Source organism: Manis pentadactyla, chromosome 12 (genome assembly GCF_030020395.1).
Source record: "Manis pentadactyla isolate mManPen7 chromosome 12, mManPen7.hap1, whole genome shotgun sequence".
Lineage (NCBI taxonomy): Eukaryota > Metazoa > Chordata > Mammalia > Pholidota > Manidae > Manis > Manis pentadactyla.
The window spans coordinates 14,187,099-14,211,260 of NC_080030.1; the positions used below are offsets into that span (position 1 = coordinate 14,187,099).

The 24,162-nt window shown below is 39.6% G+C and overlaps 1 protein-coding gene across 1 annotated transcript in view; it reads left to right on the forward strand.

The window, feature by feature from the left end:
- Positions 1-14,128, forward strand: part of LOC130679732 (uncharacterized) — a 36,000-nt gene extending 21,872 nt beyond the window's left edge. The window contains exons 5-7 of the mRNA XM_057489170.1: positions 6,306-6,400; positions 6,708-6,834; positions 13,350-14,128. Coding sequence (XP_057345153.1) covers positions 6,306-6,400; positions 6,708-6,834; positions 13,350-13,416 — 289 coding nt within the window. The 3' untranslated portion in view covers positions 13,417-14,128. The remainder of the gene's footprint in view (positions 1-6,305; positions 6,401-6,707; positions 6,835-13,349) is intronic.
- The last annotated feature ends 10,034 nt before the right edge of the window (positions 14,129-24,162 follow it).

Here is a 24,162-nt window from a genome sequence, read left to right on the forward strand (position 1 = left end):
GCTAACTGTTCCAGCCAGTGGGAGCAGATACCACAGGCCAGTGTTTCCCAGATAACTGGATTTTATGGAACAGTAAAACTCCAGAAGAAAAACACAGACTCATATAGATTGCCTTTCATTTAAACATTAACAGATAAAACGCTCTTTAAAAACTACTCCATTATCATCATTAGTACATTAAAAAGGAACACTTTAGGAAAGATAAGCTCAACATAAGTTGAATAAATTTAGCCTATGAAAAATCCACCGCTCTACCTTTATTTTCCCATTTTACCAAAAACTGGATATGGATATCAACCAGCACTGATACAACTTCGGGTCCTTAGGTCCAATAAAATTGTCCCTCTTCCCATGCAAATGATTAATGCCTTTGGGCTGATTGTTTTGCTTCTAAGGGGTTCTTATATCCTGATGCCTTTATGTTAAGGATTTCCAATTCATCCTTAAGAGTCTAAATGCTCCACAGGGCTGGGATATATTCTTCCTACAGTATAAATTGAGGCACTAAGAAATGAAATGAGTTTGACATACAGAGAAAAGCTAGTAAATGGGTCAACTTGATATGTCAGTCATATGAAATATATATGTCATTGTGGTAGAAATGGCAGGCATGGGGTAGGTAAGAGGTGGAAGGGAGGGGGTGTGTGAAACTTATTCTTGAGCAGATCGTAGGCCAATAAGAGACATGGGCCTGATTTAATATTAACAAGGCAGGCAGTAGTAAGTGCTGAATGGAGAAACCAGAAAATTACTATAGGAGAACAGAAAAAGGAGCACTTCATTTTACTAGAGAATCAAGGAAGAGATGGGGAAGTATTATGTGCAATTATGCATTCGTGTGATCACTTTGTAACTGTTTCCCTTCACAGCTACAAGATAAGTTCTGTGAGGGCAGCGTCTGTCAGATGTGCGAACCTCTGTATTTCAGTTCTTAGCACGGTACCTGGCATCTAGTACGTGACCCAGAATCTTTCCTGGATGACTAAATGAGTGCCTACAATGATGGGTGCCGGGAAAGATCCCAAGAAATTGATGTTTCATACATTGCCTTTAAAGCATCCGCAAGCAGGTAGGTTTTCAAACATTGCAGATGTGTTCAGTCCACTCATGGCTTGTGTACGAGCTCGCAGATGGTCACACCGGTGTGAAATAGAATAATTTCTTCCTCACTCAGCTTTTTCTCAGGCATGGGTTTTGAGGCCACATTTATCAAGACATCTACTTGGAAGTGAATGTCATGCCGTGAAGAATCATTATAGATAAAAGTTATAGGCACTTGGCAAGTAATGACTTACATTGGGCAGTTGCTTGCAAGGCTGATTTCTTTTTTTTTTTCATTTTATTTGTTACACTCCTCATGTATGTACTGGTTAGGGAGGGTAAGAAGGTTTTGTTTGTTTGTTTGTTTAACCCAGTAATTATCTGCAGAGGTCCTTGGGCAAAGTGCTCAGCTCACACCTGCGAACAGAATCCCAGGTTAGACAGTGGCTGTGGCGGTGCTTGCACATCTCCAGATTGCAGTTTGCCAACTGAAATGTAGACATATGCAGAAATGGCCTCATTGCTCATTCCTTGTTTTTGTAATATTATCCTTAGCTCAACAAGTTCATATTTTTCCTTCTTTTCCTGGCAACACTGTTTCAGCAGTGAGTTATATTATCCGGTGCCATCAGAGGAAGCAAACTTATGTGTGTCCGCTTGGCAGGAATTGTCCACTTGCAGCAAATGTGTGACAAGCTGCATTTTTCTACCATTTTCACCATGAGTGATGAAGTCTCTGTAGTTTAAGGAGACAGCATGGGGTCCCCCTTGATGGCCACAATGCTGGGTCTAGTTGGGCCACCGTGGCTTCAGTACTGGTTGGGAATGAGCCTGTGAATAATCCTTGCCTATCAACAGTGGGAATGTAACCCCAGAGTTGATTGCCTCTATGTATATAGGTAATAGAGACTTAACTGGCATTCTGCAAACTGATGAAATAACCTGAAGAACAATTCATGAACTGCTTATAGAAGAATACCTTTACCATTCAAAATGGACATTAACCTATGAGTGCTTTCATTGCCAGGCACAAGTTTCCCTCTGTATTTTCCATTTAGATCTGTATGCAGCCCACGGGGAATGGCAAAGGCTGTATCTCAGAGGAAAGGGTGAAGCTTTTAACCTAAGGAGTTTAAACTTTTAAGTGTTTTCTGTTATTTTTTTAAAAATCAGGGGTGACACATAATGAGGAGCCAATAAATGAATTTAGATGGAAGTCAAATTGGTATAAATTCAAGTCCAAATCCAGCTAGGGAAAGCCAGATAGGCGCATGGACTTATGATAGCCTCTGCCCCCATCCCTTGACCCACTGAAAGAAGAAAATTTTTGTTAAGATGCCACACCATATGTCATAGCAATCAGGTTCTAGAAAAATGCCTTGCATGTAATAGGCACTCAGTGGTTGATGACTGTATAACCCATCTTTGGTGAAGCAGCTTTGTTTCATTTTTTTTGAGTGGGGGTGGGGAGTTCTTTCAGAAAAAAGGGAGGGGAGAAAAGATCTCTCTAAAAGTATTCAGTACCGGTTGATATTCTTCCCAGATCTACCTTTCTTCACAAAGATCTTTTCCCACAGGGATTTGTGGCAGTTGCCATCCATGATAGGTTTGGATATGATAAAATGTAGAAAATGGCCAAATAGGAGAATACATGCTTTAAGAAATAGAATTTAAAATAATCGCTGTCAGCAGCAGATCTTTGTAGGAAGCACATACTGGGAAAATATAAACCCAACCCTGGTAAATGGCATCCAGTACAAATCTGAGAAATGAACTGGAAGAGAAATCAGAATGTGTCTTCAGCAGCCCTTAAGATCAAACCACTAGCGATAAGCATGGATATTTGGAAAGATCTGTGCGGTTCTGTACCTTCTTTTTGAAACAGCTAAAATCAGTAGGGGACTGAAAAGGAAGTGGCTTTATTTTCTGTGAATAGCTGGTCCCTCCCTTTGGATATCCAACTCTCCAAACGTGCATTTTGATATATTTGGGGAGTTCTCTTTATCTAATAGTTCCATTTAGAGAAAAATACACCCCACCCTGCCTACATCTGGCATTGTTACATCGCTGATTTCTCATCATGCTGATGCATTCAGTAATTTCTCATGTGCCTCAACTGAGAGAACAATCGTGGCCAGTGATGAGCTGGAAACAAGGATGGCCAAGAAAAATGGAAACTTGTAATCGTGGACAAAGCAGATCTTAAGTGGAAAAATCAATCCCAGTGATCAATGAATGCTCCAGTTGAATGGCATAAGTTCAAGAAATCGAATGCAACAGAAATTTATTAAGCACCTACTATGTCGCAGGATACGTCACTGAGCAACATAGTGCTCTTTGTCCTCTGGGGGCTTTTGTTGAGAACATTGCATGTCTCATTGGACTGCAACCATCCCTGTAGAAACCTGGAGCTGGAATAATCATGAAGTGAGGGTCCTTTTGCTGGTTGAATTTAGCCTTCTGCTATGAATGCCAAGCGCCCAATTTTTATCTGCATTCTGACGGCTTCTTACAAAGGGAATGTATTTTGACCTTTAACCAGAACTTTAAATTCTTGGAAAGTGAAATGTTTTAAAACATGAAATCCATGAAAAGAATTATAAAATCAAATGGTCCTTTTTAGAGGAATAGGAAAACTGGCTTGCCACTTCCCTCATATTTCAGCTCAGATATTTTTTTCAGCAAGCTTTTTTTTTCTTTTTTCTTTTTTATTAAGGTATTATTGATATACACTCTTATGAAGGTTTCACATGAGAAAACAATGTGGTTACTACATTTACCCATATTATCAAGTCCCCACCCATACCCCAATGCGGTCACTTTCCATCACTGTAGTAAGACAGCAGGATTTTCTTGACCACCCAACCCCTCCCTCCTTCTGGCACTCCCCAGCCTCCCTTATCTCTCTGTCTGGCTTATACCATCTGACACATTATAAATGTCCTATTTCTTTGCTTATTGTCTATCTCTTCACTCTGGAATATACACCCCATCACCACAGGGACTTTTCCCAGTTGTCCCCAAGGTGGTGTGTTAGAGAGCTCCCATCTAAGGCTGAGAGGAATAGCCCTTACTGGATCTGGAATCGCTGGCACTTTCCTGCCATTATCCCTATCACTACCGAGTTTAAGATTCCCTGTGCTAGTGTCATTGTCACAGATGTCTTTAGGTTTCTAAGACAGTAAGCAAGATGTTACAGTTGATTAAAACATTGCATATTCCCCCGTAAGGGAGCATCTCAGATTGATATGGAAACTTGATAGACTCAGTCTCCAAGTCACAAAACCAACTGATGTGCAACTGTTACAAGATACTCTGCTTTCTCTGCTAAATGTGTGGTTGGGTGGTCTCTTCTCCAGGTACTAAGTCATGGTGCAATTGGTTTTCATAAAACTGATTCTTTAATTCTACTTCTGCAACCATTAGTGAAGGAATTTTGAAAGTTTGTGGTGAGGAAACACTTAGGCATTTGAGATTTGTAAGAGTGAACGTAACAATTTGAGAGCAGGGTCCGACTGGACAAAAGAAAAGATGTTCTCATGTTAATAACAATTTGTCAGGGATTCACTAGGGCCAAGACTTCTGGGACTGAGTTGCTGGGAAGATGATGATTTTGTGATGAGTCTCCTGGTGGTAATTAGTGGGAATTCACCTCCCTAGACTTAGGTGGGGAAGATAAGGGGGAACCCCTGGTCAAAAAGTGAAATAGAAGGCTATAGTCTTACCACTGGAGGTGAAATATGTACGCAGTTGGCAGAGCAGAGAGTTTGCATTTTCTGGAAGCTTGTCCGGTCCTCTGTCTAGTCTAGTAAGAGGAGAAATAGTCAGAGAGTCTCAGCAGGTGAAATATCAGCCGTCAAGCCCAGGTGTCCGTCCGTACTCCTGCTTCTGGCTGCCCAGGTGAAGACTGACTTTCTGATGCCAATTGGGATTAGTCCTGGCTCTACAAAAGCTGGCAAATCGGACCCCAAAATTAGTTTAAAATGCATTGATTAAAGGTAATCACTCTCTTATTTTTCGAGTATGACGCTGATGCCTAAAAATCAACCTAGTACATTTCATCAAGTTGCATCACCTGGTTTTATATTTGATGTCTATAGCCTGTGGTTAATTTAGGGCTATCATGGTGAACAAACAAGGCGGGTTTTATTGAAAACGGTAATGATTTGTATCCAGCCTCCAAAAACGATTGCCCTAGACAACTGATCCACCTGTGTTTCTAGGCAATTTTTGTTTTTACTTTCCCCGAAGATCTTTTTCTGCTTTCCTGTTCAGTGGTAAACAGACTAGGCTGGGAGTTGTTTAACTGTGTCTTTTGCTTTTGGCGGGAAGGGTGTTCCCTGGCCCAGGGCGAATTGCCTGTGAAACCAATGAAACCAAAATAAGTCAAAGGAAAGGATTAGGTTGGGAGAAACTGTTTTTTAATGTGCACGGGTTGCTCAAATTCGCTGGCCAGGCCCGGCCCCTTCAGTCTCCTCCCAACCCCACTCACATTCTGCAACTACAGTGTGCTCTCTACTTCCCGCCCACCTCTTCCAGGAGGAACTCCATTGGTGTGTCCTTTGTGACTGACAGATGCCAGACCAATTATGTACCGGGAACAGAGAGGAGGAAAGAATGACCATTATCTCTTTACCTCTTGCCCCAGCCGCCCGGGGGGAAATCTGCAGCAGTAAATACCTATTGATATGTAAATAGACTAAGACCAGGCAGGAGATTCTGGAAATTCTGCGATTTACCCCAGTCTCTTAAATTCTACATTCTTCATATTACCCCTACATAGTTTCTTCCAATGATACAAGAGTATTATTTACTTCTGTCAATCAGTGGATTTTCTTTACTTCCTTTGTGTCTAGTTTGTTGGGGGGCGGAGAGTAGAAGAGAAAAGATGAGGTTTTATGCGTGTAATAGTTATGCAAAATCTACATCACTTGCTTTCTACACTTTATGAAGAAAAAATATGGACCAAAATACGCAAGAAAGCATATTTTTTAAAAAATTGTTTAGTAAATAATGATTTTTTTGCTTCAGGACTTAATAATAGAATATTCTATCTCTTACTCATTTAGTCAGGAGTCATCAATTCATATTTAGTGATGATGCAAATAGCAAAAATATGACATTTAATTTGACATTCTTAAACATAGATGTAGAAATATTGTCTGGAAAGATTATTACTCTATCAATATTTATTTTAAAGAGCAAATCTTATTACAAGCCTATCTTAGTCATCTATCCATTTAAAAATATTTACTGTCTACCAGATGCTGTGATAGAAGCTGGAAATGCAATGAGAACAAGAAGGTCACCATCCCTGGACTCCTGGGCCTTATCAACGGGGGTACAGACACACAAATAGGTGGGACAAGACTGTCTTCCTCAGAATATCTGCAAGAGGAGAGCTCTCTGGAATTGTGATCTGAAGAGTCAAGGGTATTTGTCAGAATAACAGGGCAGGGGAAAGGGAGGAGAAAGCTCTAAGAAAAGAAATAGTACCTTAAAAAGGCTGCCGTTCCAGGAGCCTGCAGGCCAACGGAGCCAAAAGTAATTTGGTTGAACAGTTTCTTAGTGTGAGAGGGAAGGAGTAGTGAGATGAAGGAAGATAGAATCAGAGGTCATGTTAAAGGACTTGTGCTTTAGTAAGGAATTCCCATTTCATTCTGAAGGCCATGGAGGGCTAAGAAGCAGGACAGTGATTAAGGAAACACACTCCGGCTTTCACGTGGAGAAGTGGCTGTCCTGGACAAAGTCAGCCGCGGCCAGGCCATGCCGGAAGCTGCTGCAGTACCAGAGGTGAGCCATAGGTGGCAGTAGCATTGGAAGTAGGAATGGAGGTAAATATATGAGGTAAAGACACGTTCAGAGGTAAGGTAGATAGGATTTGGTGATTTTATAAGTTTGGAAGTGGAGAAGAGGGAGGGTTTAGGTGCAGGGAAAGGACACAGATGGCGGCTGGAGGCATGAGCTGCTCTGGAAGGTGGTGTCACCCACAGCCTCACACTCAGGGTTCCCGAGGTTTCATGGAATTAAGGGAGGGAAGCACTCAGCTCCCACTGAGTTGGGGAACAGTACAGGGACAGCTGTTCCTGATACCCAACTGGAAAGAGAAAGTACCTTAGCACCCTGATAACTCACCCTCTGGGTTTATCAGCACACTTCAGCCTGAGAGGATTTACCCCTAGAACAACACTAGAAGGTAAACATCTGTTGGAAAATCACCATTTGTTCACACTGCTGAAAGGTTTTCTTATGTCTCTTTATTTGAGAGGAGTGAGGAACTTTCTCAGACAGTAAGTGCTACAGCTAATTATTTACCTAGCTAAGAAGCTTGGAAACTTTTGCCAGGATGCCCTTCTGGAAACTGACTACACCCCTGCAGAGCCCCCTCTTCCCGCGTCAGCGCCAGCAGTGCACCTGCCCTGTCCTCTTCCTCTCAGCTGTAAGATTGTGGGCAAATTACCTAACCTTATATTTAAAAGGATTAGAAGAGTTCTGGGAAATAAGAAGTGCTACAAATGCATTAAAATTTCATAATATTTATTTTATTGAGTAGCTTAGAAAATTATCTTGATGCTTTAAGCTCCTTGCTTCCATTTTCTGGACACTCCTACTGGCCCTTTACATCCTGGGTGAACCTTTCAACATTCGACTGTGTTACAACATGTAGTTACTCTGTTTCCAAAGCTCGGCTGAACAGACTGCTTTTCATATTCAGAATGTGTTCGGGGTCCATTAGCCCAGGCTGTCCAGTCTGACCAGTGACGCTGACAGTGGACCTTGATTCTCCTTCCCTTCAAGCACAAATGCCTTGTATCCCTTGGCTTTTCTCTATTAGTGATCCCTTGTGTTGATACATTATTTTAGGCCTTTTTTTGTTTGTTTTTTGTTTTGCATTTAACCCCAGCATCTTTGTAATTTATAATTCCTTTATTCTTTTTTTCAAAAAGGGTACATATAACAGTTTGAAGACCAGTGTGAGACTAGAAATGTATACAACCCCACACAAATTTGCCTCCATTCTAAGGCCGTTCACATTCTGAAGTTCTGTCTTTTTAAATCTGGGCACACATGTTCATTTTGAGCCTTTTTTACCCTTCTCTTTGTTAATACGGTCTAAAAGGGTCTTGTCAGGTAAATCTATGTTATACCTGGACAAAGCACTGCCTGATTTCCTTCTCAGTTCTTTTTGATACCCTGTTTCTGCATTTTTGGGTTTGGGGTCTGCAGTCCTTTCTAAAGGAATTCTCTTATACATCTCCTGTCACGGGCTTTTGCAGCCAATACATTCTGTTTGTGCGCATATTAACCGTCCTATTCTACTCCAGTCAGTCATATCCTCTCATCGTGATACTAAAAGTTTTGGTGCCCCGTAGACCCCTTGGAATTCTAGTAATGCTCGGGGACCCTTTCTCAGGAGACTGTCTTTAAGTGGATATGTAAAATACAGATGACAAAGACAGCCAATGAAACTGAAAGACAGGTAAATATTTTTTAAATTGTGATGTAGTAATAAATGAGCTTCTTTATTGGTACATTAGGTAATAAGATCTATCAGCAGGGCTAATAGCTGTTATTATTTCAGGAAATTTGATTTTTACTGGTGAGGAAAATCATAGGTGCCATTAATATTACTGTGATTTGTTGCCAACATTCCAAATTGATAGAAATAGTAATTTCCAGTTAGAGTTCAAGGAAAATAAGCATGTAAACATTTTTTTCACATCCCCAAGTGCATAGATCCCCTGTATTCTGTCCATAGCTGCCTAAGCAGGTTTCTATACACTCCGGGTTGATGACTCCCGCTAGTGGCCCTTCAGACTTTCAGACTCAGCTCAAATAACCATCTCCTCTGTAAAACTTTCTGTAAATTCACTGCGCTGTCTTGTACCATATAGGTACTTTGTTCATCCTCTAATACACAATATTCATTTATTATTACTACTACTACTATTATTACATAGTTTCCTGTATCTCTCCTCTTTGTAAATATCTCTGCAGTTTTTTTTTTTTCACTGTCATTTTTTGGTGTCCAGGACACTGTCTGGCATTTTGCAGGAGCTCAATACATATTTGTTTGATAAGTGAATTAAAACCTTACACAGCTCTGCTAAGTTTTCCCAAGTCTCCTTCTCAAGAGAAGTACCTGAATTTAAGTTATTCACTTCTACAAAGATGCAGTGTATAGCGCTGAACTTTATATTTTTACACAAGAGGTGTGCTTTTAGCAATGATTTCTTGACCTAGTCTTACCTTAACCTTTTACTGTGCATGACATATACCTGATCTCGCGTGAAGTCACAGCTACTGATTTATAACTGATTCTTCAAAATATTTTAACACCTTGTGAACATACAAATGGAAAATTAATTCCATTGTTAGATAAAACTGTGTTATAAGGATTACTAACAAACAAATACATATTCTTATTTCTAACTGAGAAAAAAAACCTGACAACAGAACATTAGTTGTTTACAAGCCTCTTATTCTGAATAACGAACGTACTGGGACATTATTAAATAACCTTAAGTGTCAGTAAAAAATGTGCTCACAGAAAAATTTGTTCTAATGAGTCTAAATGTACTAAACTTACCACTATGTAGCATGAAACAGCTACTATTTAAGTGTAGACTTTTGTTTCTGTATCACCCAGGTCTGTTCTGTATGAAGTCAAGCGTCAAAAGATCAGCATGATGTTTAGGCATTATTAGAAGGTGGAGGTGGACACAGTCTTTGTTAAATAATAATGACATGAGTTCTGATTCCAAGCATATTCCACCATCTGCATGATTACAGTAATGGTAAGGGACAATTCCATGCTATCTGAGCGATTAGATGATACTATCACTGAAATTGGAGGCATTAACAAGCAATCTAAAGAAATGCATGCAAAACTGAATGAGGCAAAGACTGCCTTGTGAGGAAGATGAGATGGAAGGAGCCTTAAGAATTCACAGATTAGCAACTGTCCAGTGTTCAGTTAGATTCTTAGAATCAACATGCAAGTCCAGTTAAACAAAAGGCTTCTGATCAACAGCATGCCCGGGGAAAACAGGAAATGGTGTCTTCCATAACGTTTGGCAAATACTTAACAGAACTACTAATGAATCCTATTCTGTCTGCCAGGAAAAGAGTCAATTTGATTTAAAAAATTGTGAGTGTAGAACACCCCCCAAATATGAAAAAGGTAACATTCAAATGAACATTTAAATGAAATCTATGTTTATGTTTTTCTACTTATGTCTATGGTTTTAAAAAATGACTACACACCAATGATTACTGTTATTATTTATCATTATTAATGACTACTTTTATGATTGTAGGGATATATCATAGATTAAAAATGGATTATATAGCTGAATACTAGTGCCTAATTTCTTTTTATGGACTCTGATAAATAGGCTGGTGTCATAAATCTCTTGTAATCAGGAAGGAAGACTTCATAGTTTTCAAAACATTTTCATTTATTTTAAGAACACCATCTCATGCAACTTTCAATTTCTCTTCCTCACCTCCACGCTAATTATCTTTATCTTCCTCAATCCACTTGCCATATATTTAATTCACATGTGTTATGCAAATAACTCAAATTTATATATACATATATATGTACATACACATATACAAACATACATGTGTACATACACCTGTATTTCTGTGTGTGGATACATTCACGTGTGTGGGTGTGTAGTTGTTTCTCTTTTCTGTTTTGGCGATGAGAAGCATCATCTCTATTTGAATGTGAGTCCATTAAAGGCCAGAGATGATATATTTTCTGTCCACTTTTTTCATATTGCTATCCCTTAGAATCCTCAGAGCCACACTTTACATCCAGTAAGCACTGAATAGTTTTGCATGGAATGAATTTCAGATAGAACAGGATAGGTATAAAAAGCCTGGTTCTGATATTACCATTTTCCATTAATCAATGACTCCCCACTTCTGACAGTCATCTTTGGCACCTTTACTGCATCCAGCCCATGCCCAAGTTCTGTGATTTTGACATTAGTCTCCTTTTATCCCTCTTCACCTAATACCACCCAAATCCAAGCCTTCATCTTTGCTTTGCTTTGACCACAGCAAAGGTTTCTCCCTGGAATCTTGATCCCTCCAAATACTTTGCAGAATATAGCAGTCAGAGTACTCTTTTTGAAATGCAAATCTAACCCAGTCACCCTTTGCTTACCAGAATCAGATCTAATGGCCTTGAAGGGTTAGGCTGGGCCTAACTCCAGCCTTATCTCATTGCGCTTCATCCTTCACTCTGTAGTTCATTCAAGGAGGTCTCTTTGCAACAAGCCTCTAACATTTGCCATTCTTTTGGGCCTCCGGGCCTTTGCACTTGCTGTTTCTTCTGCTCAATTTTTCTACAGCTACTACACTTTGCCTAATGCCACTTGCCTTTCAAGCTCCATTTGAATTCCAGTTGCTTGGAAGACCTTTCCATTACCTTGGGAAACCGACTCAATCTCCTATCACACTTTGTATCTCCATAATATTTCTTCCAGTTTGTTATTGCTATATCATTGTTTCTGTATTTTTTTTAAACAACTATCTGTTCCCACTGGGCGTTAATCTCTTTGATGGCAAACACTGTGATGATTTCAAGTTCCATATTATTATCTCTAGCACTGTGCCTGTCTCATCATAGCCAATTGCATACATTTTGTTAGCAGATGAGTAAATGAGGATAAAGAGAATTACTTTCATATGCACGTAAGACTGTGCATACCTGTTGTATTTGCATACTAAAGTTCATTGACCAAATTTTAAAGTGATAATGATGATTATGATACCAGGCATGACACTTGGGTTAACTTCTGTTGAAATAAGCCTTTCCAAGAACAAACACATAACATAAAAATCTTGACTAATAAGTATAATCTCTCAATACTTTAAGAGGTGAGGTAATAACTTTTGTAAAATGGTAAAACCCCAGAAAGGATAATGACATTTTTCCCTAAATTGCCTCTGCAAGTTTCACCTAGATGACATTGATTGTCTCCATTTCCTCTCTTGGATTCTTGGGAGGTGTCAGAGAGACCCATAAAACAGTGCGGTTTTATTTTAGCAAGGATGTTCTAACAAAACGGTAATGGTTGAAAACCTGCAAACTCTGCAAGCATTATTAACAGAGAGTGAAAAACCCCTTTGCAGCCTGGGCATAATCTAAGGCTTCTCTCCCCATAAGATTACTGTTTACTTCACAGACCAGCAGTAAATCTGTATGTGGTCATTGCAGCAAATTGCTCCCTCCCGGTAACCACCCTAGAACTAGCTTTGAATTTAGCTTTAATTCCTCTAATCTTCTTCTACCTTCCCATTGTCCATATCCATACAGCAAACGCAAAGGGATCTCTCCATAGGTATCTGAGGTTCACATTCTGTGTACATGTAATCTACAGCCAAGAGAGTCAGAGCTCTGTCTTTTAAGAGCCATCCCACAAGATCCTCTCTAAAGTTAACATCTTTCAAGAGGCACTTTATTCATTATTGTGAAAAGATTTACCCCTGTGACATTCATAATGATGTTCAAATATAAATTTAATGTCACGAGTGATGATTTAGGACTTCGAATGTCTAAACAGAGTAATTTAACGAATTAACTCTTTTCTTTGGTATGTGCCATAAAAGGCATCTGGTAGAAAGCATTTCCAAAACAGAGTATATCGTACATAGCTAATTACTTCATAATGTCATCATGATAACTGGGCTTTATGGAATGAAACACGGACCCACAACATTCTGTATCTGGCCCAGGCATTTAATAACACCATAGTTATTTTTTTTTCCTTCTTTCCCACATAATTCCTTCTCAGTTGCTTACTAAATCTTTATGACTACTTCCCTAACCCCCCCTTTTCTTTTCAGTTCCTCCTCATGTTAGAGACCAATACTTCATGCATCTGACCTGACTTGGGATTTTTAGTTTTAAGTGAAGAGTCAAGCGTGGAGTTCTCAGTGGAATGTAATAGTCATCTCCACCCCTGGACCCAGGCCTAGAATTCAGTCTTTCTGCTATGGACCAACTTTCAACGCACTGTATATTTGGGGAATTTTGTGTATCTGTGTGTTATATCTTTCAATTCCCATTCATTTGGGAAAAGAACCTCACAAGTATGACCAACTAAAAAAGTCATGTCATCTTTTTAAAGATGACATTAGCTAACAATTAGCTAACTTGACAAAAACCAAATGACTGTCCAAAACATAACTGGTGGCCAGCCCTGCAGAAGATAACATTCTTATGGAAAATGTTGTCTTTTCTGCTTAATCATAAAGATTGGATTTGTTCCAACTCTTTCCCATAGGTTCAAGATGGAAACCACCTCATTCAAGGAGCTCTGGGTCTTGCCTAGGGTCTTACCCAGCATGTAGGATTCTTTGGGGCCCAGAGAAATTCTTCGGGTGATCCTGGACCCTAGGTATACAGCTGGATATCTAAGAATATGTATGGATTAGCATTTGTGAGTGATCTTTGGTTCCAGAGTGGACTGAAATCTCTGAGATCCCATAGGGGCTGATGGATTCAGGCACAAAAATTCTGTCAGTCCAGTTGAGACTCCTGCGTTTAAGACTGACCAAAGCCAGCCCTGGTTTTACAGCTAAGAGGGAAAGTCACTTTTACTTAGGTGTCACTTATCTTGCTTTGGAATTAAATGCTCTTTTGTTCTGTTATTATTTTTGTTGCTTTCAAAAGACAGTCTAACAGAATGAGGGGGAGATTCACTATCACTTAATTTTCATGATAATAAGTAGACCCACTAGTGCCGGCAATGTGCTAGGATTTCCATCAGTGTGTGTTTATTACTATGGGTACTAAAGCTGTATAGTTCTACTTCAGAATGTCAAGAACTTCATATGTATTTTCTAAACCTCATTTTTTTCTTCTAAAATGTACTTGTTTTCCTCTTACCTAAGAAACTTGCATTAAACGGTTACGGATTCTTTCTGTCTCTTGTCCTATTGCTGTGCTCGCCCTGCCAAATGCCAGGTCCCACAGGTCCCGTTTCCTCCATGAACAGCATCCTTCCCCATTCTAACAGAGTAGCCGTGACCAAGCCTTGCTTTTGACTTTTCCTTTCCTCTTACCACCAAACACTCAATTCTTTCTCAGTTATCAGCTCATGGAATCCACCTCCTTCCCACCTCACCACCAATCTTATGAAAGTGCCCCAGATACCCCAGTGCCTTCCTAAGTGTCATAGGAAGTGCCCTCTTTACAGTCCTCATGCCTAGGGAGCACGGATCCCCGCATTATCTTGAAACCCATTCCTGAGACTCAGGTAATAGCTCAGTGGCAGAACTTTCTCTGTCTCTTTTCCTAAAATTCTTTTTTTTCCCCACCTGCCTCTTAAATGCTGGCTCATGGCCCAATATTTTAAACTTGTTTCTTCTTAAATGTATGACAATCCTATAAAAATGACATTCTCTGCCACCATCAGTTATTTTTAGAGGTTAGGTGTCTGGTCCCCATTCCCCTCCACCCCCCAGCGAAAACAGAATAGTATTCTTTTTTTTTTTTTTGTAGATAATTATTTTTTTATTGAAGGGTAGTTGACACACGGTATTACATTACATTAGTTTCAGCTGTACAACATAGTGATTCAACATTTATATACATGACAATTCTAGGTACCAGCTATCACCATACCAAGCTGTTACAATATCTTGACTATATTCATTAAATCCCGGTTACTTATTATTTTACCATTAGAAGTGTATACATTTTTTTTTTGTTTTGTTTTGTTTTTGTGAGGGCATCTCTCATATTTATTGATCAAATGGTTGTTCACAACAATAAAATTCTGTATAGGGGAGTCAATGCTCAATGCACAATCATTAATCCACCCCAAGCCTAATTTTCGTCAGTCTCCAATCTTCTGAGGCATAACAAACAAGTTCTTACATGGAGAACAAATTCTTACATAGTGAATAAGTTCTTACATGGTGAACAGTACAAGGGCAGCCATCACAGAAACCTTCGGTTTTGCTCATGCATTATGAACTATAAACAGTCAGTTCAAATATGAACACTCATTTGATTTTTATACTTGATTTATATGTGGATACCCCATTTCTCTCTTTACTATTATTATTTTTAATAAAATGCTGAAGTGGTAGGTAGATACGAGATAAAGGTAGAAAACATAGTTTAGTGTTGTAAGAGAGCAAATGTAGATGATCAGGTGTGTGCCTGTAGACTATGTGTTAATCCAAGCTAGACCAGGGCAATAAAACATCCATGTATGCAGAAGATTTCTCTCAGGACAGGGGGGGTGAGGTTCTAAGCCTCACCTCTGTTGATCCCCAATTTCTCACCTGATGACCCCCCTGCGACTGTGCCTGTCTTAGGTTGTTCCTCCCTTGAGGAATCTTACCCGTCTCTGGCTAACCAGTCATCTTCCGGGGCCATACAGGGAAATGTAAAGTTGGTAAGTGAGAGAGAAGCCTTATTGTTTGAAATGGTTAGCTTTTTATTTCTTTGCATATTTATGCCCTGTAGCTTCTATATCCAGCATTTGTCTTGAGGTATCTTTACCACTTGGAAGAATTATGATACTCGGTAAATTTGATATGAGGCACGAATTCTATTTAAGGGTTGGAATTAGGAAGGAAGAAGAAAAGCTATAGAAGTAGCAAGCGGAAGAAAACATGGGAAGATTGATTATTTCTTTGGCATATCTTCTTGTAGAGTAACTTCAGCATGTATAGGTTTTAAGCTACTACTTAAATTGCACACACACATTAACATAATAGGAGTATAGTTGCATAACCAAAGCATACCTGTAATTACCAGCCATCTCCAGTGAAACCAAGAAAACCAGTTAGGCACCTTAGGCATTTGTGAAAACTTATCTATGATATGGTGGATATGGTCCAACTGAACCTGAACAGTCTGAGAGAAATCAGGCAAATTAAAACAACCCATTCCTGGGGAATGTTCACATCCCTTATGTTCTTTTAACAGTAAATAGTCTGTAGTTGTAAGATTTTGGAGCGCTACAATTTGCCCTTCTCCTAATTCTTGATTGAGTTCCAACAGTACAGATCCAGTCAAATTTGTTGTTTTACTGTATGCACAGGCCAGCTTAGATATCTCCTTCCTCATTCCCATGGCAAGTCCAGGGACTGGTGGGATGGGTGCATCTACAGCTGTAGCAGTGCGTGGATCTTTGTTGGTGTTTTTTGATGATCATCTTCTGGCATGAGTCTTCCAGAGAGTGCTGATGTTGGAAGTTCTTTTTCATATTGTATCTTAGTTCATTTTCGGGGTAGCCCAATGAGGCTTTGGTCCTCTGTATAAACACAAACAGACCCTTTGCCTACACTTTTATATGCCCTTTATACTCTTGTGTAGAACTCATTGGAGGTTACCACACAGGAACTGCCCTTTTTTTTTTTTTTTTGGTATCACTAATCTACACTTACATGACGAATATTATGTTTACTAGGCTCTCCCCTATACCAGGTCCCCCCTATAAACCCCTTTACACTCACTGTCCATCCGCATAGCAAAATGTTGTAGAATCCCTACTTGCCTTCTCTGTGTTGTACAGCCCTCCCCTTTCTCCCACCCCCCTATGGATGCTAATCTTTTTTTTATTTTTTATTTTTTTTATTTTTTTATTTTTTATTGAAGGGTAATTGACAATTGACAACAGTATTACATTACATTAGTTTCAGGTGTACAACACAGTGATTCAACATTTATATACATGTTAATTCTAGGTACCAGCTATCACCATACCAAGTTGTTACAATATTTTGACTATATTCCTCATGCGATACGTTACATCCCGGTTACTTATTTATTTTACAATTGGAAGTGTGTTTATATATACATATATATATATATATATATATATTTTGTGAGGGCATCTCTCATATTTATTGATCAAATAGTTGTTAACCACAATAAATTTCTGTATAGGGGGGTCAATAGTCAATGCACAATCATTAATCCACCCAAAGCCTAATTTTCATCAGTCTCCAATCTTCTGATGCATAACGAACAAATTCTTACATGGAGTACAAATTCTTACATAGTGAATAAGTTACGTGGTGAACAGTGCAAGGGCAGTCATCACAGAAGCTTTCGGTTTTGTTCATGCATTATGAACTATACACAGTCAGTTCAAATATGAATATTCATTTGATTTTTAAACTTGATTTATATGTGGATACCACATTTCTCTATTACTATTATTTTTAATAAAATGCTGAAGTGGTAGGTAGATACGAGATAAAGGTAGAAAACAGAGTTTAGTGTTGTAGGAGAGCAAATGTAGATGATCAGGTGTGTGCCTGTAGACTATGTGTTAATCTGAGCTAGACGAGGGCAATAAACATCCATGTATGCAGAAGATTTCTCTCAGAATATGAGGGGGGAGGTTCTAAGCCTCCCTCTGCTGCTCCCCATTTTCTCACCAGATGGCCCCCTGCGACTGTGCCTGTCTTAGGTTGTTCCTCCCTTGAGGAATCTTACCTGTCTCTGGCTAACCAGTCATCTTCCGGGGCCATACAGGGAAATGTTAAGTTGGTAAGTGAGAGAGAAGCCTTATTGTTTGAAAAGGTTAGCTTTTTACTTCTTTGCATATTTATGCCCTGTGGCTTCTATGCCCAGCATTTGTCTTGAGGTGTCTTTACCACTTGGAAGAATTATGATACTCGAGAAATTCGACATGTGGCACAAGTTCTATTTAAAGGTTGTGATTAGGTAGGAAGAAGAAAAGCTATAGAAGTAGCAGGCATAGGAAAACCTGGGAAGATTGATTATTTCTTTGACATATCTTCTTGTAGAGTAACTTCAGCATGGATAGGTTTTAAACTACTAATTAAATTGTGCACACACATTAACATAATAGGAATATAGTTACCTAACCAAAGCATACCTGTAATTACCAGCCATCTCCAGTGAAACCAAGAAAACCAGTTAGGCACCTTAGGCATTTGTGAAAACTTACCTATGATATGGTGGATATTATCCGACTGAACTTAAACAGTCTGAGAGAATTCATATAAACTAGAACAACCCATTCCTGGGGACTGTTCATATCCCATATGTTCTTTTAACGATAAATAGTCTGTGGTTGTAAGATTTTGGAGTGCTACAATTTGCACTTCTCCTAATTCTTGGTTGAGTTCCAACATTATAGATCCAGTCCAATTTTTTGTTTTACTGTATGCACAGGCCAGCTTAGATATCTCCTTCATCATTCCCATGGCAAGTCCAGGAACTGGTGGGATGAGTGCATCTACACCTGTGACAGTGCGTGGATCTTTGTTGGAGTTTTTTTTTTTGCTGATCATCTTCTGTCATGAGTCTTCCCGAGAGTGCTGATGTTGGAAGTTCTTTTTCATATCGTATCTTAGTTCATTTTCGGGGTAGCCAAATTAGGCTTTGATCCTCTGTATAAACACAAACAGACCCTTTGCCTACACTTTTATATGCCCTTTATATCATTGTGTAGAACTCATTAGAGGTCACCACATAGGAACTGCTTTTTTTTTTTTCTTCATTAATCTACACTTATATGACGAATACTTTGTTTACTAGGCTCTCCCCTATACCAGGTCCCCCCTATATACTCCTTTACAGTCACTGTCCATCAGCGTAGCAAACTGTTGTAGAATCACTACTTGTCTTCTCTGTGTTGTACAGCCCTCCCCTTTCTCCCACCCCGCTATGGATGCTAATCTTAATACCCCTCTTTTTCTGCCCCCCCTTATCCCTCCCTACCCACCCATCCTCCCCAGTCCCTTTCCCTTTGGTACCTGTTAGTCCATTCTTGAGTTCTGTGATTCTGTTGCTGTTTTGTTCCTTCAGTTTTTCCTTTGTTCTTATATTCCACAGATGAGTGAAATCATTTGGTATTTCTATTTCTCCGCTTGGCTTGTTTCACTGAGCATAATACCCTCCAGCTCCATCCATGTTGCTGCAAATGATTGGATTTGCCCTTTTCTTATGGCTGAGTAGTATTCCATTGTGTATATGTACCACCTCTTCTTTATCCATTCATCTATCGATGGACATTTAGGTTGCTTCCAATTCTTGGCTATTGTAAATAGTGCTGCGATAAAATAGGAGTACATTGGTCTTTCTCATACTTGATTGCTGCATTCTTAGGGTAAATTCCTAGGAGTGCAATTCCTGGGTCAAATGGTATGTCTGTTTTGAGCATTTTGATGTACCTCCATACTGCTTTCCACAATGGTTGAACAAGTTTACATTCCCACCAGCAGTGTAGGAGGGTTCCCCTTTCTCCACAGCCTCGCCAACATTTGTTGTTGTTTGTCTTTTCGATGGCAGCCATCCTTACTGGTGTGAGGTGATACCTCATTGTAGTTTTAATTTGCATTTCTCTGATAATTCGCGATGTGGAGCATCTTTTCATGTGTCTGTTGGCCATCTGTATTTCTTTTTTGGAGAACTGTCTGTTCAGTTCCTCTGCCCATTTTTTAATTGGGTTATTTGTTTTTTGTTTGTTGAGGCGTGTGAGCTCTTTATATATTCTGGACGTCAAGCCTTTATCGGATGTGTCATTTTCAAATATATTCTCCCATACTGTAGGGATCCTTTTTGTTCTATTGATGGTATCTTTTGCTGTACAGAAGCTTTTCAGCTTAATATAGTCCCACTTGTTCATTTTTGCTGTTGTTTTCCTTGCCCGGGGAGATATGTTCAAGAAGAGGTCACTCATGTTTATGTCTAAGAGGTTTGTGCCTATGTTTTCTTCCAAGAGTTTAATGGTTTCGTGACTTACATTCAGGTCTTTGATCCATTTTGAGTTTACTTTTGTATATGGGGTTAGACAATGGTCCAGTTTCATTCTCCTACATGTAGCTGTCCAGTTTTGCCAGCACCATCTGTTGAGGAGACTGTCATTTTGCCATTGTATGTCCATGGCTCCTTTATCAAATATTAATTGACCATATATGTCTGGGTTAATGTCTGGATTGTCTAGTCTGTTCCATTGGTCTGTGGCTCTGTTCTTGTGCCAGTACCAAATTGTCTTGATTACTATGGCTTTATAATAGAGCTTGAAGTTGGGGAGTGAGATCCCCCCTACTTTATTCTTCTTTCTCAGGATTGCTTTGGGTATTCGGGGTCTTTGGTGGTTCCATATGAATTTTTGAATTATTTGTTCCAGTTCATTGAAGAATGTTGCTGGTAGTTTCATAGGGATTGCATCAAATTTGTATATTGCTTTGGGCAGGATGGCCATTTTGACGATATTAATTCTTCCTAGCCATGAGCATGGGATGCGTTTCCATCTGTTAGTGTTCCCTTTAATTTCTTTTAAGAGTGACTTGTAGTTTTCAGAGTATAAGTCTTTCACTTCTTCGGTTAGGTTTATTCCTAGGTATTTTATTTTTTTTGATGCAATTGTGAATGGAGTTGTTTTCCTGATTTCTCTTTCTGTTGGTTCATTGTTGGTATATAGGAAAGCCACAGATTTCTGTGTGTTGATTTTGTATCCTGCAACTTTGCTGTATTCCGATATCAGTTCTAGTAGTTCTGGGGTGGAGTCTTTAGGGTTTTTTATGTACAGTATCATGTCATCTGCAAATAGTGACAGTCTGACTTCTTCTTTGCCAATCTGGATTCCTTGTATTTTTTTGTTTTGTCTGATTGCCGTGGCTAGGACCTCCAGTACTATGTTAAATAACAGTGGGGAGAGTGGGCATCCCTGTCTAGTTCCCGATCTCAGCGGAAATGCTTTCAGCTTCTCGCTATTCAATATAATGTTGGCTGTGGGTTTTTCATAGATGTCCTTTATTATGTTGAGGTACTTGCCCTCTATTCCCATTTTGCTGAGAGTTTTTATCATGAATGGATGTTGAACTTTGTCAAATGCTTTTTCAGCATCTATGGAGATGATCATGTGGTTTTTGTCTTTCTTTTTGTTGATGTGGTGGATGATATTGATGGACTTTCGAACGTTGTGCCATCCTTGCATCCCTGGGATGAATCCCACTTGGTCATGGTGTACGATGGTTTTGATGTATTTTTGAATTCGGTTTGCTAAAATTTTGTTGAGTATTTTTGCATCTACGTTCATCAGGGATATTGGTCTGTAGTTTTCTTTTTTGGTGGTGTCTTTGCCTGGTTTTGGTATTAGGGTGATGTTAGCTTCATAGAATGAGTTTGGGAGTATCCCCTCCTCTTCTATTTCTTGGAAAACTTTAAGGAGAATGGGTATTATGTCTTCCCTGTATGTCTGATAAAATTCCGAGGTAAATCCATCTGGCCCGGGGGTTTTGTTCTTTGGTAGTTTTTGGATTACCGCTTCAATTTCGTTGCTGGTAATTGGTCTGTTTAGATTTTCTGTTTCTTTTTGGGTCAGTCTTGGAAGGTTGTATTTTTCTAGGAAGTTGTCCATTTCTCCTAGGTTTCCCAGCTTGTTAGCATATAGGTTTTCATAGTAGTCTCTAATAATTCTTTGTATTTCTGTGGGGTCCGTCGTGATTTTTCCTTTCTCGTTTCTGATACTGTTGATTTGTGTTGACTCTCTTTTCCTCTTAATCAGTCTGGCTAGAGGCTTATCTATTTTCTTTATTTTCTCGAAAAACCAGCTCTTGGTTTCATTGATTTTTGCTATTGGTTTATTCTTCTCAATTTTATTTATTTCTTCTCTGATCTTTATTATGTCCCTCCTTCTGCTGACCTTAGGCCTCATTTGTTCTTCTTTTTCCAATTTCGATAGTTGTGACATTAGACCGTTCATTTGGGATTGCTCTTCCTTTTTTAAATATGCTTGGATTGCTATATACTTTCCTCTTAAGACTGCTTTTGCTGTGTCCCACAGAAGTTGGGTCTTAGTGTTGTTGTTGTCATTTGTTTCCATATATTGCTGGATCTCCATTTTGATTTGGTCATTGATCCATTGATTATTTAGGAGCGTGTTGTTTAGCCTCCATGTGTTTGTGAGCCTTTTTGCTTTTTTTGAACAGTTTATTTCTAGTTTAATGCCTTTGTGGTCTGAAAAGTTGGTTGGTAGGGTTTCAATCTTTTGGAATTTTCTGAGGCTCTTTTTGTGTCCTAGTATGTGGTCTATTCTGGAGAATGTTCCATGTGCACTTGAGAAGAATGTGTATCCTGTTGCTTTTGGATGTAGAGTTCTGTAGATGTCTATTAGGTCCATCTGTTCTAGTGTGTTGTTCAGTGCCTCTGTGTCCTTACTTATTTTCTGTCTGGTGGATCTGTCCTTCGGAGTGAGTGGTGTGTTGAAGTCTCCTAGAATGAATGCATTGCATTCTACTTCCTCCTTTAGTTCTATTAATATTTGTTTCAGGTATGTTGGTGCTCCTGTATTGGGTGCATATATATTTATAATGGTTATATCCTCTTGATGGACTGAGCCCTTTATCATTATGTAATGTCCTTCTTTGTCTTTTGTTACTTTCTTTATTTTGAAGTCTGTTTTGTCTGATACCAGAATTGCAACACCTGCTTTCTTCTCTCTGTTGTTTGCTTGAAATATCTTTTTCCATCCCTTGACTTTAAGTCTGTGCGCGTCTTTGGGTTTGAGGTGAGTCTCTTGTAAGCAGCATATAGATGGATCTTGCTTTTTTATCCATTCTATTACTCTGTGTCTTTTGATTGGTGCATTCAGCCCATTTACATTTAGGGTGACTATTGAAAGATATGTACATTGCAGGCTTTAAATTTGTGGTTACCAAAGGTTCAAGGTTAGCCTCTTTAGTATCTTACTGCCTAACTTAGCTCGCTTATTGAGCTGTTATATACACTGTCTGGAGATTCTTTTCTTCTCTCCCTTCTTATTCCTCCTCCTCGATTCTTCATATGTTGGGTGTTTTGTTCTGTGCTCTTTCTAGGAGTGCTCCCAATTAGAGCAGTCCCTGTAAGATGTTCTGTAGAGCTGGTTTGTGGGAAGCAAATCCCCTCAGCTTTTGTTTGTCTGGGAATTGTTTAATCCCACCGTCATATTTGAATGATAGTCGTGCTGGATACAGTATCCTTGGTTCAAGGCCCTTCTGTTTCATTGTATTAAATATATCATGCCATTCTCTTCTGGCTTGTAGGGTTTCTGTCGAGAAGTCTGATGTTAGCCTGATGGGTTTTCCTTTATAGGTGACCTGTTTCTCTCTAGCTGCCTTTAAAACTCTTTCTTTGTCCTTGATCTTTGCCATTTTAAATATTATGTGTCTTGGTGTTGTCCTCCTTGGATCCTTTCTGTTGGGGGTTCTGTGTATTTCCGTGGTCTGTTCGATTATTTCCTCCCCCAGTTTGGGGAAGTTTTTTCAGCAATTATTTCTTCTAAGATACTTTCCATCTCTTTTCCTCTCTCTTCTTCTTCTGGAACCCCTATAATACGGATATTGTTCCTTTTGGATTGGTCACACAGTTCTCTTAACATTGTTTCATTCCTGGAGATCCTTTTGTCTCTCTCTCTGTCAGCTTCTATGCGTTCCTGTTCTGTGGTTTCAATTCCATCAATGGCCTCTTGCATCCTATCCGTTCTGCGTATAAACCCTTCCAGAGTTTGTTTCGTTTCTGCGATCTCCTTTCTGGCATCTGTGATCTCCCTCCGGACTTCATCCCATTTCTCTTGCGTATTTCTCTGCATCTCTGTCAGCATGTTTATGATTCTTATTTTGAATTCTTTTTCAGGAAGACTGGTTAGGTCTGTCTCCTTCTCTGGTGTTGTCTCTGTGATCTTTGTCAGCCTGTAGCTTTGCCTTTTCATGGTGATAGGAATAGTTTGCAGAGCTGGGACGAGTGACGGCTGGAAGAACTTCCCTTCTTGTTGGTTTGTGGCCCTCCTTTCCTTGGAGAACAGCGACCTCTAGTGGCTTGTGCTGAGCAGCTGTGCACAGACAGTGTTTCTGCTTCCTGCCCGGCTGCTATGGAGTTTATCTCCGCTGTTGCTGTGGGCGTGGCCTGGTTCGGGCCTCTGCTCCAAAGTGGTGGAGTCGCGTTGGAGGGGGAGCGGCCTGGACGCTATTTATCTCCGTGAGGGGCCTCCCTGCTCCCTGCAGCCCAGGGGTTAGAGTGCCCAGAGATCCCCGGATTCCCTACCCCTGGATTAAGTGACCCGCCCTGCCCCTTTAAGACTTCCAAAAAGCACCCGCCAAAACAAAACAATAACCACCAAA